Genomic DNA, 23,259 nt, shown 5'->3' with positions numbered 1-23,259 from the left:
GTCCTGGAAGACAACTGGGGAAAAAAGTTTTGCCTTCAGTCAGGGCTGGGACAAGGGGTGGCTAGGAAGGCCGCTGCCCTGTGGTATCATGTGTGGGGGAGGGGAACCACAAGGAGGTTGGGGATTTGAGGGGAGGGGGAATTTGGGGGGTGTCAGGGTTATAATACTTGTTGTAGGAGGGGAAATTTGGGGAGATGTGCTAGGAGTGGTGATTTCAGGGGATTTGTGTTGGGAGGGGGGATGGGGGGAAATGATTTGTGCTAGGAGGGGGAATTTTGGGGGATTTGTGCTAGGATGGGGGATTGGGGAAAATTTGTGCTGGGAGGGGGGATTTGGAGTGGGAGGAAGAGGATTTGTGCTCAGAGGGGAAATTTGAAGGGTAGAGGATTTGTACTAGGAGGGGGGGATTTTTTTCAGGGGGTGGATTTGAACTGGGGGCATATGGGGAATGAGAGAATTTGAGCTGGGGGGGGGGGCAAAGATTCATGCTGGGAGTGGGATTTCAGAAGGGGGGTGGTATTGGGAGAAGGGGGAATTTATGCTTAGAGGGTAGGCATGCAGATTTGTGCTCCATTTTTTTTTTGGGGGGGGGGGGATTTTTTCTGACACATACAGTAATGCTCATACATCTTGGGGGGGGGGGGCAATTTGGCATGTTTTCCCTGGGCTCTAGGTGACCTTGTCCCGCACTGCCTTCAGTTATGCTTTAATGACTATGCTATGTATACACTGTGCGTGCATGAAATAGTTACTGCTTGAGGCCGGGTTCACACATGTGCGGCTGTGGGTTTGTGCCTTGGAGCCGTGTCCAATTCAGGTCCGAATTTTTACCTGAATTCGCATCTGAACCAAACCCAAACACGCACCGGACCCTTTTTCAATCCAGACTGCGGCTGCCCTGGACATGTGTGAACTGGCTCCATTGAGAGCTGGTCACACTTGCCTGTCATGCGATTTGGATGCAGGAAAACCCAAATCCATTCCGCATATGGGTGAATCCAGCAGCCTTTTTCAAGAACACACATTTAGGAGAGCTGCTGAAGAGAATGAAAGGTGGTGTCAGCAGGGGCCGGCTTGCAGTCTGTGTTCAGTTCAAAGAAACATGCCATGAATCCAAGGTTTTTCTCAAATATCACTGACAACTTTAGGTGTATTGGGTAATTTGTCAATGTGGAGTGCAGGGATATGCAGTCAATTTTACCACTTGTGTATATAAGCCTCTGTTTCCATATGGTTTATCTACAGTATATGCAAAACTTTTTAAAAATGTTTATGTGCATAGGGTTGGCCATATATGCTCATTACAAATGTAAGATTTTTATGTACTTGTCACTGCAGAGTGCAGTGCTAAGAAACCCTTTCTAACAGTGGTGTGTATAAGTCCGTATCTTTTTAACTTTTTTTGTACATAGGAAAGAAATCATCTTAAAGCTGATAAATACCTGGTTTTATCGCACACTTTATTTTAGAAGCAGGAATCAGATCAAGGCTGGTGGGAGGTATCGTCAGGTTGCCATACATAGCTCTCCTCCCAAGACCTCAGCTTTGATGCAAGCAGGGGGCTGGCTCTTGGAAGGAATTAGGAAAATATCAAAATACCTTCACAGGTGGGTATCATCCTTGGGGAGTGGGAGTTCCTAGGCAGACTGCATTTGCATGCATACTAACCTAGGTAAAGCCAACATGTGATTCTGAGCCTCCATTATCAAAAGAACTGAAATCCAATGAATGATAGAGGCAGGCCAGGGAAAGTACTAGATGATGTTGGACGTCCTCCAACCTGGAAATCGAAATGGGGGTTCCATATGATTTGCTGCAGCTTCGAAATGCACACTGTGTGCAGTAAAATCATAGTAAGCAATTTTAGTACAGGAGAGGGGCCTGTAGAACTCTGCATGACTGAAGGTAAGGCTGACTTTCTGCTTTAACTCTTTGACTGCAAGTAACTTACTTCATATACTATGGTAGTCCCTATCATGGCTAACCAGTCATGTAAAGGATATGTCAGAGGTGTAACTAGAACTTTCAGGGCCCCAGTGCAAGAAACCATGAAGGGCCCCCCTGACCCCCGACCGAGGCCCTTCCCTTTGGGCCCAGGGCCCGTCACACTGATCCTGGGGCCCTTTACTCCCATCGCGAGGCCCTTTATTATGGTCCCACAGCAGGACCCTTTCACATGTTCTGCAGTGGGCCCCCTTCTTGCCGTCTTGGCACATTCCCCCCCCCCCCCCAACGATGGCAGAACACCAAGGCCCGGTCGCAACTGCAACATTTTCTGAAGAATTTTATGACATGCTGGTGTTATAGCTTTCACTTGGATGTTATAAGTTGCACGGAGTAAATACAGCTGGATGAAACAAAAACTGTGTCTGTCTTTATTTCAGGCTGCAAAGCGACAAAATGTAATTATTTTAAAGAGGGGGTGATTCTTTTTTATACCCACTGCATCTACCATACAATAAAATAACTGATGATTCTAAATTTATACCTTTCAAAATTAAATATTTTATCCACAGCTGGTTGGCCTGGTCGTTTGCATTTTAGCGAAACTGTTTCCTATTTATAAAGCAAATATTACATTAATAAATACAATGCAGTATTTAGAAAGCACATTAAATGAAAAAGAACCACCATTTTTTAATATAACATACAAATAGCAATTGGTAATGAAGCTATGTAAAATAGAACAGCACATATCAGTCCATCAGAAATCAGTCATCTTTTAACGTTGCTGACTAAAGAAAACTAAACCCTTATTGGTTGTTAGGAGTTATTGTATTTTGCACACCCTGACTGCTCTTTGCTCTGCCTTACTGAACAAGTTTGAATATATAACCAAGTTATCCTGGAATAATAATGATAATAATATTAATACATAATGTAACCCAGCTGACAAAAAAATGGCAGCGAGCACCTCTGATTCTATGGTGATTTAACAATGCACAAATCATTGTTTACTTATAATTTTTTAATGTAGAAAGAAATCTGTGAAATATAATACAATTTACATACAAATCATAATTACTTAAAATGTATGTTCAGCCCAAACTTTTTTATAGTATGGGGAAGGATTAGAGCCCCTGTCAGGTTTTACTTCTATCTGGTGCTCTGTCACAGAGATTTTCCCCCATTTACTGTTCTAATGACAGCTATTAGACAAGCCAGCAAGTGAAAATATGCAACTCAGATGGCAATAAAATAGTTGAATATGGAATTCAAGGACTGCAGACAACATTTCTTTCCATATTTTTACATGACAAAGAGATTGATTTACTAAAGTAAATAGACTGTGCACTTTGCAAGTGCAGTTGCACTCATTTTCACCAGAGCTTATTGAATGTGGTGAAGCTCTGCTGATTTCCATCATCCAATCATGTGCAAACAGAAAATGCTTTTCTTTTTTTCTTGTGCATAATTGGGTATTCTTTTCAAAGTGAAACTATACCACATTCTCTAATCCATGGAGAAAATGAGTGCAACTGCACTTGCAAAGTGGACAGTCTTTTTGCCTTTAGTAAATCAACCCTAAAGAGTAACAAATATAGTAAGGTCTTAGCGTACATATTGACGTTCAGTAATAGAAAAATAAACTTTTCCCATTAATGTTCACACAGATCAAAACATAAAAACTAGTACTCTAGACCTTACATTAGGAGAAAAGAGAGAAGGAAAAGATCAATATGGAAGGAAAAATGAAGTGCAGTGTGCCAATGCAGCAAATGGACTAATTGTCAATAGAAGGTCATGAATAGATAGATAATATTGTGCCTTGAAAAGGTATTCATACCCCATTGAAATTTTCCACATTTTGTCATATTGCAACCAAAAACAAACATATTTTATTGGGATTTTATGTGATAGACCAACACAAAGTGGCACATAATTGTGAAGTGGAAGAAAAATGATAAATGGTTTTCAAAATGTTTTACAAATAAATATGTGAAAAGTGTGGCGTGCATTTGTATTCAGCCCCCCCGAGTCAATACTTTGTAGAACCACCTTTCGCCGCAATTACAACTGCAAGTGTTTTTGGGGATGTTTCTACCAGCTTTGAACATGTAGAGAGACATTTTTGCCCATTCCTCTTTGCAAAACAGCTCAAGCTCTGTCGGATTGGACGGAGAGCGTCTGTGAACAGCAATTTTCAAGTCTTGCCACAGATTCTCAATTGGAGTTAGGTCTGAACATTGACTGGGCCATTCTAACACATGAATATGCTTAATCTAAACCATTCCAGTGTAGCTCTGGTTGTATGTCTCAAGTCTGTAACAGTTTTCTTCTAAGAATGCCCTGTATTTGGCTCCATCCATCTTCCCATCAACTCGGACCAGCTTCCTTGTCCCTGCTGAAGCAAAGCATCCCTACAATATGATGCTGCCACCATCATGGTTCACGGTGGGGATGGTGTGTTCAGGGTGATGTGCAGTGTTAGTTTTCCGCCACACATCTCGTTTTGCCTTTAGGTAAAAAAATTCAATTTTGGTCTCATCTGACCAGAGCACCTTCTTCCAGATGTTTGCCGGGTCCCCCACATGGCTTCTCGCAAACTGCAAACAGGACTTCTTATGGCTTTCTTTCAGCAATGGCTTTGTTCTTGCCACCCTTACATAAAGGCCAGATTTGTGGAGTGCACGACTAATAGTTGTCCTGTGAACAGATTCTCCCACCTGAGCTGTGGATCTCTGGAGCTCCTCCAGAGTTACCATGGGCCTCTTGGCTGCTTCTCTGATTAATGCTCTCCTTGTCCAGCCTGTCAGTTTAGGTGGACGGCCGTGTCATGGTAGGTTAGTGTCATACTCTTTCCATTTTTTTTATAATGGATTGAACAGTGCTCCGTGAGATGTTCAAAGCTTGGGATATTTTTGTATAACCTAACCCTGCTTTAAACTTCTCCGCAACTTTATCACTGACCTGTCTGGTGTGTTCCTTGGCCTTCATGATGCTGTTTGTTCACTAAGGTTCTCTAAGATACCTCTGAGGGCTTCATAGAACAGCTGTATTTATACTAAGACTAAATTACACACAGGTGGACTCTATTTACTAATTAGGTGACTTCTGAAGGCAATTGGTTTCACTCAATTTTAGTTATGGGTATCAGAATAAAGGGGGCTGAATATAAATGCACGGAATACTTTTCACATATTTATTTGTAAAAAATGTTGAAAACCATTTATCATTTTCCTTCCACTAAACAATTATGTGCCACTTTGTGTTGGTCTATCACATAGAATCCCAATAAAATACATATTTACATTTTTGGTTGTAACATGACAAAATGTGGAAAATGTCATGGGGTATGAATACTTTTTCAAGGCATTGTATCTGTGCAGACAGATTTTTTTTTGCTGTTGGTGTCCCTGTTGTAGATTATTCTACACTTAATGTCTGGTGAAACTGTTCACCATGACAGCAAGCAAGAGGAAATTACCCCTGAAATAAACATCCACCAAGGATTCTAATCCATCCCTGCTCTTTTCAAAACTAAAAAGAAAAGTTTTTGACATACAATTATCCTATGTTCACACCTATGTGTTTTTTAGTGGGGCTTCCAGGAAAGCACTACAGTCCACTTAACCTCTTCCCATCCTACATTGCCGGGAGGCCGTCAATAGACGTCCTCCCCTTTGCACGCTCCCCGCGCGCCCCCTGTGAGGCACGTGCGGCGCACTCTGTGATCACCGAGTCGATGAGACTCAGATGATCACAGATCGGAGTAAGGGGCCGAGCCAATAACAGCTGATCACGTGATGTAAACAGAGGATCGGTAATCTTTTTTTTTTTCTCCTCGCTGACAGCGTGAGGAGAAAAAAAGCTTATTATCGGCTTTTGTGTAAGGGACACCGGTCCCGAAGAGGAAGAGGCACAGCCACCTCATCTGTGCCCACCAGTGCCACCTGCCAGTGTCCACAGTGCATATCAGTGCCCGCCAATCAGTGCCCACCAGTTTATATCAGTGCCACCTATCAATGCCCACGAGTGCCACCTATCAATGCCCACCAGTGCCACCTATCAATGCCCACCAGTGGTGCCAATCAAATGCCCCATCAGTGCCACCTAGCAGTACTGCCTATCAGTGTCACCAACCAGTGCCCATCACTGCCATCCATTAGTGCCACCTATTAGTGCCCTTCAGTGCCACCTATCAATGCCCTACAGTGCTGCCCATCAGTGCCACCCATCAGTGCCACCTCTCAGTGCCCACCAGTGCCACCTCATCAGTGTCCACCAGTGCTGCCTTATCAGTGCCCATCAATGCAGTCTATCGGTGCCCATCAGTGCACCCTATCAGTGCAGCCTCATCAGCGTACATCAATGAAGGAGAAAAATTACCTGTTTGCAAAATTTTATAACAAAATAAAAAGCTTTTTTGTATTTATCAAAATTTTCGGTCTTTTTTCATTTTTTTAACAAAAAATAAAAAACCCAGAGGTGACCAAATACCACCAAAAGAAAACTCTGTGGGAAAAAATTGATAAAATTTAATTTGGGTACAGTGTTGTATGAACGCGCAATTGTCATTCAAAGAGTGAGGGACAGCGCTGAAAGCTGAAAATTGGTCTGGGCAGGAGGGGGATTTAAGTGCCCAATAAGCAAGTGGTTAACATGATTTCCTATGGTACACATTCACATCTATGTGTTTTGGAGCTGGTGCCCCCCCGCCCCTAAAGCACCGTGTCCCCATGTTGATGGGGACAATGGCTTCTTCCCCACAACCCTGGCCAGTAGTTGTGGGGGTTTGCGGGCAGGGGCTTTTGCAAAATCTGGAAGGGGGCACGTGACGGCACGTGACGTCACAAGGGGCAGGTTCTCTGTGTGACGTCACCGGATAGCCATGCCCCATGGCTATATAAGAACTGGTAGACACCGGCGCTGACACAACGGAGGGAGCCAGTGTCGGAGGAGGACCGTTTTTTAATGTTTTATTGGGTCAGCGGTGGTGAAGGAAGTAGACACCACTGGAGGGAGAAAACCCACCAGAAGGAGAAGAAACCACCAGAGGGCGAAAACAGCAGAGGGAGAAGACATCACCGGAGAGAGAAAACATCACTAGAGGGCGAAGACAGCGCAGGGAGAAGACATCACCGGAGGGAGAAGACACTTTAAAAGAGGGAGAAGGCAGTGGAGGTAGAAGACATCAGTGGTGGTACCGGATACCCCATACTCATTCACATAGGGGGCGGGATCTGGGGGCCCCTTTCTTAAAGGGGGCTTTCAGATTCCGATAAGCCCCCTGCCTGCAGATCCCCACAACCACCAGCTAGGGATGTGGGGAAGAGGCCCTTACCCTTTGGAGTGGGGGGACAGAGCCACGCTGCCCCAAATCACCCCCCATGTTGAGGGCATGCGGCCTTGTATGGTTCAGGAGGGGGGGGCTCGCTTGTCTCCTCCCTTTCCTGACCTGCCAGGTTGCATGCTCGGATAGGGGTCTGGTATAGATTTTGGGGGGGGGGACCCCTTGCCCTTTTTTTCACATTTTTTTTTTTTGCTGGCAAATATTTTTTTACATTCAGGCTTTCCTGCCCACTCCTTAGCAACCAGCTATATACAGTTGTTTACAGCGTTTAAAGATTAAAAAAAAATGCAAAATGCATGAAAACTGCATGCAAAAACTGCATGCAAAAACGCAGCCCGCATAGATGTGAACCTAGACTTATAGTGTTGTAGTATTTCATCAATTTTATGTATTTAATTTTTGGCTTATATTGTATGTATTAACTATTTTAACTCTTTATTTAAAGGGTGAGCAAATCAAAATTTGTTTTCTTACATATCTGTGAGGTTTCCAGAGCAACAGGATGCTGAGTGGCACAGCTGCTTGAGTCAGCAGAGATGCGCCAGAAAGCAGTATGATCTAGGAAAGTCTTTACCAGTGGTGGTGCATCCATAAGAGAGCACGGGCGCCGCCCTCTCTCCTGCCACCCCCTCTAGCACCAATAAATAGATTCATGCATTGCATGAATCTATCTATGGTCGCTGCTGCCACCCCCTATTCAGGCTCTGGGCCCCGGGCACCTGAATTACAGCGGCAGGGGGTGTTTTTGATGCACGTGATTAGAGCCATAGGCTTTAATAGGCATCAAAAAAGGTGACCTGCGAGCGCCAGCTGAGGTCACTCAGCTGTGTTAGAAAAGCGAATAAATATTCGCTTTCCAAACACTAAAGCGACTCTACGCCAATCAGGTGCTCGGATATGTTACCCATCACCCGATTGGCTGAAACGACAGGCGCTGTGATTGGACGCCTATCAGGCGTCCAATCAAAGCAGAGGACGGGAGAAGACATTGAGAAGCATCGAGGTGCTGTCCCACCGAGACAGGGTAAGTGCAGACAGCGGGCGGGGGGGCACACTGGCAGCATTTGATATGGCACAGTGGGAGCATTTGATATGGCACAGTGGGAGCATTTGATATGGCACAGTGGGAGCATTTGATGGGGCACAGTGGCAGCATTTGATGGGGCACAGTGGCAGCATTTGATGGCGCAGTGGAAACATTTGATATGGCACAGTGGCAGCATTTGATGGCACAGTGGGAGCATTTGATATGGCACAGTGGCTACATTTGTTGGGCACAGTGGCTGTGTTTGATGGTACAGTGGTGGCAATTGATGGGCACAGTGGCTGCGTTTGATGGCACAGCGGCGGCAATTGATGGGCACAGTGGCTGCGTTTGATGGTACAGTGGCGGAAATTGATGGGCACAGTGACTGCGTTTGATGGTACGGTGAGGTTGCAATTGATGGGGTTTTTTTTCTGAATTTTTCAGTTTCTTTGCGCCCCCCCAAAAAAATTTTGAGCACCAGCCGCCACTGGTAATCACACTTTGTTACTGCAAGCATTTGACTTTCTGACCTTGCAGACCCAAAAGTATGGAATACCTGTACTGATGGGGAAGCAGAGAAGTGGCATTTTTTAAAGACATGGGCCACTGAAAAAGTAAGTATAAATGATCTTTAGGACCAGCCTTTTCTTTATAAGTAACCATGTGGTGACAGGGTCATTTTGTGTTTCACATTAGTTCCAGGCCAATGTATCCATTGCGCAGTAACTTTGTATCGGATACTTACATCATCCAAGGCAAATGTAACTACTGTAGAGCTTTCATGCATTGTCAAGGAAAAGAAAGAGTGACGATTAGGACACAATATTATATACTGTACAATAGGCAAAACAATAATAATAGTATATATATGGGTATGTATATATGTGTGTGTGTATGTATGTGTATATATATATATATATATATATATATATATATATATATATTACATATATTACCTTTCCTGCTGGTTTAATAACTTTTGTCTATTAATGGGTAGACATGGACGTATTCTGCAATACACTCGAATATTTCCCTTTAGTTCCTAAAAAAAAAGAAAATCTGCAGTTACAATTGGCACCCTGGCAATTCTTTGCTGTTTAGCTAATTTTCTGCATATACTGGCTTCCATTCAAATATTGCCATGCATCTTTAACATCATCTGATTCTCTGAATATCAGCAAAAGAAAAATAATTTATGATGATGCCAAATATACTATAAATTAAACAAACTACAACATAATAATTTTAGCATTGTTAATATAACATTTTAACAAATATCTACAGGCTCAATGGTGTCCATTTATTACTATATATTAGTTTCTAGTCTGACAAATAAAGCTGTATGTAAATGTTATGTTGTTCCTTGTTTCTGGAGGCTTTGCTTCCCTTTCATAGTCCAAAAACATGCTAATGTAAGAGCCTTCTTAAAAGAAGACAATTAGATATGTACAAGAGCAGAAGCTGCCAGCTAACAACCATGTGTAATATTATCAAAGGAGGTTAATACTTTAAAAATGAAAGCAAACTGCAAGCTTTAGACATCCTTTTATGGTAGATTGATTTTAACACAATAGTTCTGTTTTGTATTTTTCACTGTGGACTAAAAAACATTTTTTGATCATTTTTGCAAGGATGCAAATTTCCAACACAAAAACGAGATCATGTTTGTGTTAGCCCAACGGTTGCACATCTCTACAATGATTATGTGCACACCATTGGACAATTTCATATCTAGTTATGCACACAACAAATACTGTATATGTTCATTTACCAAGGGAATAAAGCACATTCACTTTACAGTGTGAATATTCACTTAGCTTAGCAAATAAGGTAGAGCTGTGTTCAGCTTAAATATCCATTTTATCTGCCAGGGACAGTGATAAAAAAAATAGGATTTCCACTGGCATGTGGTGATTGCTTGAATGAAATGCTCACAACCTTTTCTCATTTACTAAGCTCCACGAACATTCATTTTGCTAAATAAACAACTTCTACTCTTTTAGTATCAACCAAATAATGTGCACCGAATACTGTTGGGCTTCCAACCAGCACTAGAAAATATGCACACAGCACTGCTAAATTAGAAAAAATGTAGAGCCTATAATAAAAAGGTCCTTTAGAAACTTCTTAGCTTGTCCAGGTGGTTTGTGAATGTTTAGATGGAAGTTGCTGGCGATGGCCAAAACATTTAATAAACAATCAGTGCAAAATAACCGTCCTTAAAATTTAAATCAGGTATTTCAATCTGTCCTTTTCAGGCAAAGCCTTTGGCTAAGTTATCATTGGAATTGTGTTCATGACTAACCTCTGGCTTGAGGTAACTACAACTAAGTGTGTGTGTTCTGAACTATTTACTCATACCCTATAACCTAGGAACTGGCACCATTTTGGTTCACGTAAAATATTTTTATACTTTTGATCTACTCTACTTCATCTACTTTATTCCCTGCATGAAGTTAAAAACACAGATGTTCAGCTGCTATATGTGATAGTTTTCTAAATGATTGTTTATGATTAGGGATGAGCTTTCTGTTCGTGTCGAACATGAGTTCGAATCGAACACTGGCTGTTCGCCCGTTTGTGGAAAACAGAACATTATGGGCCGTTCGTGCCAAATTCGAGCGGTGCGTAACGGCCCATAATGCACTGCAGGTGCGCAGTGCATTGCTGTATGATGACTGGGCTAATCCCAGCACCCTCAGCTAAGAGAGCCATAATTGGCCAAAGGCAGGGTGCCTTTGGCCAATTATAGCTCAGGGGGACTAAGTCCACGCCCCACACTATATAAGGCTGCCTGCACATCGGCTCCGTGTAATGTGTTGTTGGCGTGGATGGAGAGAGAGTGTCATTTAGATTGAGCAGACAGGCAGGTTATTCAGTTAGCTGCAGTGTATTTTATATATATATATATATATATATATATATATATATTGTAATGGAAATTTGTATGTTCTGTATATAATTGTATTGTATTTTGTATGTATTGCACTCTGCCCTCACTGTGCACACGGCACTAATAATGTTTTCAGTAAATGTTTACATTCTTTCGAGTCCTGATTAGAATTAGCCTGCCTATGTAACGCCCCTTGTTACCATAAACCTACAATTGTAATATTAATGTGATACCTACGTAATCATGTGCATAAAAACCTTCAATTGCGTCATAATAAAGCAGAACAGTAATTTGGAAAGATGCTGAGCGTATCTTTTGTGTCTGTTCCCTACTGCAGTAGATATTATTAATTTGGAACCACTAATCAATATGAGGATAGGAGTTGCCTATCATCAATTTAACCGAGTCATGCATGGCGAGCTTTGCCTTAGGAGGGGATTCCAGGTGACCCTGAGTATCCGAAACGAGGAGCTTGAGACGATCCGGGAATTTCTGATTAACAGCCGGCTGAGGTAAGCCTTTTGCTTACATTTGAGTTATCAGACTTCCTTGATCGGTAAGGCATTTTCGGGACAAAGGGTACCTATTTTACTCCCCTTAATCGAACTGTATTGATTGGTGGTTATATGTTATGTTGTCCCTGTCTACTGTCCATCGGAGTGTTATAAATAAGAAAGGGAAGAATAGTACTGTTCACAGGTATATGTAGTACATCTGCTAGATAAAGTAGTTTAGAGGCAAGAGGGTATAGGCACACATAGAGAAGAGAGAAGACTGGCCAGTCATTATGGGCATTGAATTAAGTAAGGGAATGAAGGGTAAGAGACCCTCAAAAATGCCCAGCGCAAGAGAAGCGCTATATATGAACCGAAGGTGTGGTTCCGCCTATACTGAGCCCCTAGATTAATGGTTAGAGTGGACAGGGATCCACAATGGGTAACTGGGTTACCAAGGTCCACAGGGACTAAGAATCATGCAGAGTAAACAGCTAGAGAAACAGCTATCTATGTGAGAAGGATGGATCAAGGGTGACATTAGAACTAGACAGAAACAGACATTTTCATGTTAAGTTGTGGGATGAATTTGGGATCAGGCACTACAACTAGTAAAAGTCAGAAACAGAGAAATGAGAGGTAAAACAGAATACTTTATATGTTGTCAGAGAGGGAAGATGGGATGAGCACTGTGGCTCCCCATCTGATCATAGAATCTAGATATAAAAGATATCTGAACAAAATAAGGAAAGCAGAATTTAGGCAGGGAAATATTAAAGAGTTAAAAGAAAGTGAGAGAATGATATGCATGTGTTGTGTACAAATGGGAAAAATGTAAGCGATTTTAGAGAGATATTGGTGTGTGTGCGAATGCTGGGACCTTTAGTTCTATTGCTTGTGTGTGTCATGTATGCAGATGTGACCCCCTCCTTTGTGCTCTCATGAAAGAAATGTGGCTGGGATGAGAGGTTAGTGATAAGCTGGAAGGACACCATTGCCAATTTCTGTTTTTTAGACAAAACATTTATAACAAAATGTGCCGGGTTAACGAATCTAATGGTAAACAATGTGATCACAATTATTTTGAATCTGTTTTCCAAACATGGTAAAATGAAGGTTACATTTAACCGTGTATTACACAAATTGAATATCCTTTGATAGTGGAAACAGTGCATTTAAAAAAGGGAAATTAAGTAAAATTAAGTAATAATGAGTATTAATTTCTAATATGAGTTTAACAATTATATAGATATAATGAAACTGGTTTAGACAACCTTTGGTTGGAAATGAAATCCAGGTTATTGGGGAAATGTGTAAAAATGGGATTAGTTTAGATTAAGATAACAATTTTGTAATTTTACATTTATACAATAAGCCCTTATTGAGAGAAAAAAAAGATTAAGATGAGGTTGTTATTTTGAATAAAGCTGCCATAATATTTAACAAAGCCAAGATGGATGGAATACATAAGAAGTTCTTCTACAATAATGAAATTTCAAGGTTCTTGATAATAACTTGATGTGCGGTCCATGATGTAAGAGTAATAATAAATAAAATTTAAATATAACAGACCCATCACATCAAGTCCACACACCCTGTTAGGATAGATGCCACCTGCAGCCAGTTGTTTTATAGTTTTTGATGCTTTCTGGTCCATCAAACAGATTGGTCCTTTTGTTTTTATTTATTTTTATTTTTGAAATCCAAAGCAGAATGTGTGGATTGTGAAATGATGTGCCCCTTTTTCTTGTAAAGTACAGTGGTATAAGCAGAATAGTTTTGGATTTATGGACATCTCTCCATGACCGCAGGGTATTGTTATCATTTATTATAATATTGCCAGGAAAAAGTTGTCTTTTGAAACATGAAACTGGAGTTCTTACACAAATAGTGTGATAGAAAAAAAGACATTGTAATATATTTATGCAAGCTGGACCCAGTAATGAAGGGTTCACCCCGATATATCAGAGCTGTAGCTTTTATGCAAAGGTGCTATTAGACAAAGTTAGATATTGTTTTGGTCAATGGTCCGACATTCTGTGCAGCAAATTTACAGCTAACTAAATGTTTGTCTAATGAAAGGTTTAAAATATGAGTTTGTTTATGTACAAATCTAACAATGAAAAATGCGTACATTTATTCAAAAGAAAGGAAAAGACGCATGTGTTAAATTGATGACATAGGAATCAGCTGCTGTGAGTCCAGTGCAGGACACACTCCCTGAAGACCCAGATATTACATTTTTTGTAGATTTAAGTATGCAGTTTATCACCCAGAAGGATACTCTGTATTCAAAGTCATTGGATGATTTTTCCCCAGCTCAAGAAGCAGAGCTCCATGTTTTAGCAAATCCTGTGAGCTATAAAAAGAGTGTATATTTATATAGATAGTCGAGATATAGAGAGCTTTTGGTTCCATTTGAAGGGCCAGAAGTTTGTTTTTACTTCGGCAGGTAAACCAATAAAGCATGCCAAGTTAATTTGATTGGCTGTTTTCAGCCTTCCAGCTTCTTGCTGAGGTAGCCATATTAACTTTCACACATGGAAGCAGACCAGGTGACTAAGGATGCTGCATTTACAGCCCCGGACACTTGATGGGTCTGTGCAACTCACAGATTCCACCCTAGTTCTGGCCCAGTATAGCTGGGATTAATAATTCAACTTTAAGGACCCCAGAACGAGAAGAACAAGTGGTCCACAGGGGGCAACTTCTTATGAAACAGGACTTTGGAAAAGATGATAATTTATGTCTGCCAGCCACTCTTTTCCCTCCAGCTTGACACATGGACCGTGTCATCAGTCACAAGCAGTTATGGCTGCCTTAGTAAATGAGCATGGGATAGAGCCAGGGTTCACCACAGTTGTTTTTTTAACATACCACTTCTTGTTTTACCTGTTACCAAAGGTGTTACCAAAAGCTCAACATCCCTTCCAGAGATTACAAAAAAGATATCCAGATGCCCAAGTCAGGATCTTACGAGTATGCATTTTGTCTGTATGGACATGTTTTTTGGATGTCCAGTGGCAAATGCTACTGCAAAGGCCACAGTAAAAAGTGTTATCAGAAGTAGTTTGTAAATAAAGAGTGCAGAAAGTACAGAGAGTAACAAAAGAAATCATTTTTTATAGGAGAGTCCTTACTAGAAGTTTTGAGGTTTTATTTTTACACCCCCTACTGTCTACAATATAGCGGACAAAGTAAAGTAAGAAACTAGAAAACTTTTGCCTGAATGTTTTCTTAAATTTTATCAAGCCCCTAAGGGGATGTTGGACTCTCTCCCTATGAGATTGTGTTTGGGAGTGTGTTACTCACTTGCTTATATTTTGTCTCAGCAGCTGAAGTCCTCCATTCGGATCTCACGGAGAATGCTGATGATCTTTTAAGGTTTTTTACAAACTCATTTATGTGTTTTCTCCCTAATTCCAGATCCTAAAAGTTTGGAAGGATCTAAAACTAAAGCCAGGTGACTTTTGGATTGTTAAGAGACATTTATATATAAGGAAATGTTTGGAGACTCAATACAGCATCTATTTCATGTACAGTTTTTGCAAAACTTGAAGGAAAAGTCACCTGGATCCACACCAGACACTGCAAAAATGACTTAATTAAAGAAATCTCTGTGTTTGATTTGTTTCCCTCTTGTGATCACAGTCTAGGGTACTTTTTGATTCAATTACTTTAATTGTAAGGGATATATATATTTGAAAAATAGTTTAGCCATGTTGAAGTCATATTTGTCTTTTGTACGTCTTCCATTTTATGTAGAATTGTCTGTGTTTACATATGCTGATAAGTCAGCATGTCCACAATTCAGCTAGAAGGCCATTCTGGCCACAGGAGTGTACAGCCAGTACTCTGTAAATATGTCTTATCAATCATTTGTTCTTCACAATGAAAAGTCATTTTGTAATGAAAAAGTTGCTCAGCTATTATTTTCTCCACAATGGAGTTTTTTTTTTGCCTCTTTGGCCAGGACTACCTCCACCTAAGCATGTGGAGGTTCCAGGTTAAAAGGTGATAGCAGGTATGGTTAGTGATCAAAATATTGATCAAAAGAGGGGAGACTGTAATGGAAATTTGTAAGTTCTGTATATAATTGTATTGTATTTTGTATGTATTGCACTCTGCCCTCACTGTGCACACGGCACTAATAATGTTTTCAGTAAATGTTTACATTCTTTCGAGTCCTGATTAGAATTAGCCTGCCTATGTAACGCCCCTTGTTACCATAAACCTACAATTGTAATATTAATGTGATACCTACGTAATCATGTGCATAAAAACCTTCAATTGCGTCATAATAAAGCAGAACAGTAATTTGGAAAGATGCTGAGCGTATCTTTTGTGTCTGTTCCCTACTGCAGTAGATATTATTAATTTGGAACCACTAATCAATATGAGGATAGGAGTTGCCTATCATCAATTTAACCGAGTCAATATCCACTGTATCCAGTTTAGCTATATCTGACTGCAGGCCGTTCCTGGTGTAGTTTTTCGAATATACTTCAGGCGGTGTACACCTATAGTTGTTATTACACTTCTGTGCACCCATAGTGCAGTTGCTACTACTTTTCTGGTGGTGTACACAATACAGTAAACCCATAGTTGTTATTACACTTCTGTTGGTGTACACAGTACCGTGCACCCCTAGTGCATTTGCTACTACTTTTATTGTGGTGTACACAATACAGTACACCCATAGTTGTTATTACACTTCTGTTGGTCTACACAGTACCGTGCACCCCTAGTGCAGTTGCTACTACTTTTCTGGTGGTGTACACAGTACACAATACCTGCAGTGCACCCATAGTTGCTATTAGACTTCTGGTAGTGTACACAATACCGTTCACCCCTAGTGCAGTTGCTACTACTTTTCTGGTGGTGTACACAATACAGTACACCCATAGTTGTTATTACACTCCTGTTAGCGTACACTGTACCGTGCACCCCTAGTGCAGTTGCTACTAATTTTCTGGTGGTGTACACAATACAGTACACCCATAGTTGTTATTACACTTCTGTTGGTGTACACAGTACCGTGCACCCCTAGTGTACTTGCTACTACTTTTCTGGTGGCGTACACAGTACACAATACATACAGTGTTGGTGTACACAGTACCGTGCCACCCCTAGTGCAGTTGTGTCACGGTCCCTACTGTGCCCTGCAGATGGCCAGGCGTGGTCACGCCCCAAGTGGCTCAAGGCTACAGCGTTCCAAGACTGACTCCAGCTTCTGACCCTGGCTCTGCTTACTGTTTATTCTGACTTCTGGAATCCCTGGCTACGACTTTACTTCGACTATCCTTTGGCAAATTCCTGTCAAGCCCCCGTGCACAGATTCACAGCCCAGGTAGCTGATCTCTTTGTTACCGTGGGCTGTGTCCATTTGCAAGGGTGAGCATACATCCAGTGGCTTGCGAAAGTATTCGGCCCCCTTGAACTTTTCAACCTTTTGCCACATTTCAGGCTTCAAACATAAAGATATAAAATTTTTATTTTTTGTGAAGAATCACCAACAAGTGGGACACAATTGTGAAGTGGAACGAAATCTTTTGGATTTTTGAAACTTTTTTAATTAATAAAAAAAATGAAAAGTGGGGCGTGCAAAATTATTCGGCCCCCTTGCGTTAATACTTTGTAGAGCCACCTTTTGCTGCGATTACAGCTGCAAGTCACTTGGGGTATGTCTCTATCAGTTTTGCACATCGAGAGACTGAAATTCTTGCCCATTCTTCCTTGCAAAACAGCTCGAGCTCAGTGAGGTTGGATGGAGAGCGTTTGTGAACAGCAGTTTTCAGCTCTTTCCACAGATTCTCGATTGGATGCAGGTCTGGACTTTGACTTGGCCATTCTAACACCTGGATACGTTTATTTGTGAACCATTCCTTTGTAGATTTTGCTGTATGTTTGGGATCATTGTCTTGTTGGAAGATAAATCTCCGTCCCAGTTTCAGGTCTTTTGCAGACTCCAACAGGTTTTCATCCAGAATGGTCCTGTATTTGGCTGCATCCATCTTCCCCTCAATTTTAACCATCTTCCCTGTCCCTGCTGAAGAAAAGCAGGCCCAAACCATGATGCTGCCACCACCATGTTTGACAGTTGGGATGGTGTGTTGAGTGTGATGAGCTGTGTTGCTTTTACGCCAAACATATCGTTTTGCATTGTGGCCAAAAAGTTCGATTTTGGTTTCATCGGACCAGAGCACCTTCTTCCACATGTTTGGTGTGTCTCCCAGGTGGCTTGTGGCAAACTTTAGACGAGACTTTTTATGGATATCTTTGAGAAATGGCTTTCTTCTTGCCACTCTTCCATAAAGGCCAGATTTGTGCAGTGTACGACTGATTGTTGTCCTATGGACAGACTCTCCAACCTCAGCTGTAGTTCTCTGCAGTTCATCCAGAGTGATCATGAGCCTCTTGGCTGCATCTCTGATCAGTCTTCTCCTTGTCTGAGCTGAAAGTTTAGAGGGACAGCCAGGTCTTGGTAGATTTGCAGTGGTCTGATACTCCTTCCATTTCAAAATGATTGCTTGCACAGTGCTCCTTGGGATGTTTAAAGCTTGGGAAATCTTTTAGTATCCAAATCCGGCTTTAAACTTCTCCACAACAGTATTACGGACCTGCCTGGTGTGTTCCTTGGTCTTCATGATGCTCTCTGCGCTTTCAACAGAACCCTGAGACTATCACAGAGCAGGTGCATTTATACAGAGACTTGATTACACACAGGTGGATTCTATTTATCACCATCAGTCATTTAGGACAACACTGGATCATTCAGAGATCCTCGCTGAACTTCTGGAGTGAGTTTGCTGCACTGAAAGTAAAGGGGCCGAATAATTTTGCACGCACCACTTTTCAGTTTTTTAATTGCTAAAAAAGTTTAAAATATCCAATAGATTTCGTTCCACTTCACAATTGTGTCCCACTTGTTGGTGATTCTTCACAAAAAATTAAAATTTTATATCTTTATGTTTGAAGCCTGAAATGTGGCAAAAGGTTGAAAAGTTCAAGGGGGCCGAATACTTTCGCAAGCCACTGTCTCTGTGCCATGGACTCCAACCTAGGTAAGCCCTTACATAATGAACTGACCATCATGGAGTCTGCAGAGTTGTACAAGATGCTCACCTCCCTTGCTCTGCAAGTCTCCAGCCTGGGCCAGACCGTTTCGGAGCTGCAGCAAGTAGTTCAGCAGCCGCTTGGGCACCACATGCTTGACCAAACATATGACGACCTCCCATGCAGTCCGTTGGCAACAGCACTTAAAAGACCCACATCAAAGAACAAGGCGGACCTCTTCTTGCTACTCATCAGCTGGGATCTCCAACCCCACTATACCTCCAGTCCTCTCAGAAACCTGCACTGAGAGGATTGAAGGTATAGAAATAGGTGTCCCAAGTATTTGCGGCCAATCTGCTAGCAGTACACCAACATCCGATTTTAGCAGGCAAATTTCCATACCCCAGTTGCTAAACCTTTGAAAGAAATTCGGTCCCAGCCATCCACATGATCAGCGTCTGAATGCTAGCTTGGCCAAATTACTAGCACTGCAACTGCTACCTTTTCAGCTGGTAGACTCTGCCCCCTTTTGTGAATTTGTGGAATGTGCAGTACCTTAGTGGCAGGTTCCCAAATGCCATTTCTTCTCACGGAAGGCCATTCCGGCTCTCTACCAGCATGTGAAAGGCAATGTCTTGGCCTCGTTGGACAGGGCGGTCAGCAGTAAGGTGCATATTACTGCTGACTCATGGTCCAGCAGGCATGAACAGGGACGTTACCTTTCTTTCACGGCGCACTGGGTAACTCTGCTGGCAGCTGGGAAGGATGCAGGTTTAGTACTGTTGGAGCTTGTTTTGCCACCACGCCTTCAAAATGCTAGTGGTGTTTCTGCCACAGCTCTCTCCTCCACCCCCTGCTCTTCTTCTTCCTCTATGGCCTCTTCCTCTGCAGATTTCTCCTCTGAACCAGCAGTGCTCCGTAGGCATTCAAGGGGCTATGCAAGTACTCAGGCAAAAAGATGCCATGCGGTGCTTGAGTTGGTCTGCTTAGGGGACAGGAGCCACACTGGGGCAGACATTCTGTCAGCTCTGCAGGGGCAGGCTCAGAGGTGGTTGATGCCACGCCAGCTTCAGCCAGGAATGGTTGTATGTGACAATGGCACCAACCTCCTTGCCGCCCTCCGACAGGGACACTTGACCCATGTTCCCTGTTTGGCTCACGTCCTGAATTTGATCATGCAGCAGTTCTTTAGCAGGTACCCTGGCTTACAGGATCTCCTGAGGCAGGCCAAGAAAGTCTGTGTCCATTTCCACCGGTCATATAATGCCAGTGGCTGACATTCAAAGAGATTTGTGACATGCCCACCAGCTGGAACTCAACGTTGGCAATGCTGTAGCAGCTGCACATGCAGCAGAGGGCCATCAATGATTACCTGTGTGAGTATGGCACCAGGACAGGGTCAGAGGAGCTTGGCTTTTTTTGGCCACGCCAATGGCTACTGATTAAGGATGCATGCACTGTCCTGTCACCATTTGAGGAGGCCATGAGGATGGTGGGCAGTGACAGTGCATGCATCAGTGATACTGTCCCTCTTGTCTTCCTGTTGGAGCACAGGCTTCCTGGAATAATGAACAGGGCACTTGAGGCAGAACAACTGGAGGAAGAGGAGGACTTCCTTACCTCTCAAGGCCCCCTTTATCCAGATACTAGTATTCCTGCAGGCCCGCCGATCACACAAGAGGAAGAAGAGGAGGAGGAGGAGGATTGTGTCAGCATGGAGGTGGAGGATAACACTCAGCATCAGCAGCAGTCTTCATGGGATCGTTTGCAGTCCCCAGAAACCCATGGAGTTGTACGTGGCTGGGAGGAGGTGGTTAAGGATCATGTGATCCTTAGTGACCCAGAGGACTCAGGATTGAATGCCTTTGCAAACTTACGCTGCATGGCCCCCCTGATCCTGCAAAGCCTGCGAAGGGACCCTAGGATTCGTGGTATCAAGGAGAGGGATCATTACTGGCTGGCAACCCTTCTTGATCCACGTTACAAGGGTAAGGTTGCAGAACTTATCCAGCCTTTGCAGAGGGAGCAGAGGATGAAACATCTTCGGGAGGCCTCGCAGAAAGGTTTGTGCAATGCATTTCCAGAACCTGGGAGGTTACAATTTCCTGGTGCTGGACAATGTGTTGCTGAAGCTTCGTTCAGTCGTAGAAAGAGTGATGGAGAAGGTGGCCTGCTGACTGATGCCTTCAGACAATTATTCAGTCCTCAGCGCCCAGGTCTGATCGGTTCCAGCAACCATCGCCAGCGTCTGAATTACATGGTGCAGTAATATCTAGGGGCAAGATCAGACTTTGAGACCTTTCCACCAGAACATCCCTGGGTTACTGGGTCTTGAGGAAGCGTTCTTTCAGAATGCACATTCAGTGCTGTTGGAGGCTTTGTAACCGATCACAGAGTGCGCCTGTCCACAAACTCTGTTGATCGGCTCACATTCATAAAAATGAATCAGTCTTAGATCACCAGCTACCAAGCACCTGATGCTGAGGTAACCGATTGATTTTTCTATGGATGTGGGATCCCTTGAAGATTGCATATGCTGAGTGACCATCCTATTATGCTAAGTGACTATCCTATTCCTCCTCAATCTTCATGATCATAGCTTTTAGGAATATTTTCGGTTCAGGGCACCACCACCACCGCTTAAGGTCCAATTTTTATGCCCCTGTTTAATAGGGGCGCGTAATTACAATTTTTAATCTAATATTTCACAGCAATGCCCGTTCCAGCACCCACCAAGAGTAACTGTGAGGGCTTACAGTGTTCTGGTACCACCAACACTTAAGGCCCAATTTTCCACAGAGTGTTTAGGGCAGGCCGTATAGTATGTTTAGGTCCCCTATTTTCAAACATCCGACTTACAAACAGAGGGAGACAACAGGAAGTGAGAGGAAATCTACCCCTAGGAAAGGAAATTCTCTCCTGTAAGAGTTAATATGGGAAAAAGGAGTCTCCACTGATGCTTTATCACCAATCCTTGGTTCCCTAATAACCCAAAATTTCCTAAATCCAATTGTCATTGGGGCAGAAAGTGAGGTGAAATCTTCTGAACAGGGGCACAAACAGCAAAACAAATGTTACAGGGGTGATGATAACCCTTCCCAATGCGCCACTTTACAGGCATACTATAGTCACCCCCCCAGGCAGGATATTTAAAGGAATATTTAACTTTTATTGTTTCACTTTAAGCATTATTAAAATCACTGCTCCTGAAAAAACAGACCTTTTTAAAATTTTTTTTGCATTGATACATGTCCCCTGGGGCAGGACCCGGGTCCCCAAACACTTTTTATGACAATAACTTGCATATTAGCCTTTAAAATTAGCACTTTATATTTTTCATGTTCGAGTCCCATAGACTTTAACGGTGTTCGCACAAATTTTTTGCCTGTTTGCATGTTCCGCCGCGAACCGAACTGGGGGGTGTTCGGCTGCATTTATGATAAGTTTTGTTCCATTATTATTATTATTATACAGGTTTTATATAGCACCAACAGTTTGCTCAGCGCTTAACAAAATAAAGACAGACATTACAGTTACATTACAATTTGGTTCAAGGAATCAGAGGGCCCTGCTCATTAGAGCTTACAATCTAAAAAGGGAGGGTCAATTGATACAAAAGGTAATAGCTGAGGGGGATGAGCTAATGGAGGAAGTGAAACAGTGTTAGTAATGCCCTGTACACACGGGCGGACTTTTCGACCGATCTTGTCCGCCGGAACGAATCCGTTGGACAATCCGACCGTGTGTGGGCTTCATCGGACTTCCAACGGACCTTTTCGGTCGAAAATCAGATGGACTTTAGATGTGAAACATGCTTCAAATCTTCCTGCCGGAACTCCGCCGGACCCAGTTCCTATCAGGAAATCCGTTCGTCTGTATGCTGGTCCGACGGACCAAATGCGACGCAAGGGCAGCTACAGCACCTGCCCGCGAGAATGCTTGCAGCGTGATCCTATCGCGCTGGTTCTCGGTGACAGGGTACTGTACAACTCACGCTCGCTGCAATAGGAAAAACACAGAAAGAGGCGACGATGTCCCTTAGGTCTGGTATGGATTTTAAGGGGAACCCCCTATGGCGAAAAAACGGCGTGGGGGTCCCCCCAAAATGCATACCAGACCCTTATCCGAGCATGCAGCCCGGCCGGTCAGGAAAGGGGGTGGGGACGAGCGAGCACCCCCCTCCTGAACCATACCAGGCCGCATGCCCTCAACATGGGAGTGTGGGTGCTTTGGGGAAGGGGGGCGCCCTGCGGCCTCCCCACCCCAAAGCACCTTGTCCCCATGTTGATGAGGACAAGGGACTCTTCCCGACATCCCTGGCCATTGGTTGTCGGGGTCTGTGGGCGGGGGCTTATCGGAATCCAGGAGCCCCCTTTAATAAGGGCGTATTCTGGAAATGTTGCAGAGGCTAAGGCGGCATGATTTGGACAGGGATTGGATGTGGGCCTGAAAGGACAGTTCAGAGTCTAAGGTTACCTGTAGCACTCTGGCATGT

The 23,259-nt window shown here is 42.9% G+C and overlaps 1 protein-coding gene across 3 annotated transcripts in view; it reads right to left on the bottom strand.

The window, feature by feature from the left end:
* Nucleotides 1-23,259, bottom strand: part of KIF25 (kinesin family member 25) — a 161,928-nt gene that overhangs the window by 91,340 nt on the left and 47,329 nt on the right. For all 3 annotated transcript variants that reach the window (XR_012243938.1, XM_073627535.1, XM_073627536.1), the window contains one exon: nucleotides 9,278-9,363. Coding sequence is in view for 2 of the 3 variants with exons in the window: in XM_073627535.1 (XP_073483636.1) it covers nucleotides 9,278-9,363 (86 nt within the window). In the remaining variant the exon portion in view is untranslated. The remainder of the gene's footprint in view (nucleotides 1-9,277; nucleotides 9,364-23,259) is intronic.

This window comes from Aquarana catesbeiana, linkage group LG04, assembly GCF_042186555.1.
Source record: "Aquarana catesbeiana isolate 2022-GZ linkage group LG04, ASM4218655v1, whole genome shotgun sequence".
NCBI lineage: Eukaryota > Metazoa > Chordata > Amphibia > Anura > Ranidae > Aquarana > Aquarana catesbeiana.
Note: the sequence above shows the minus strand (reverse complement) of the source record. Positions and strands in the feature narration are given on the sequence as shown.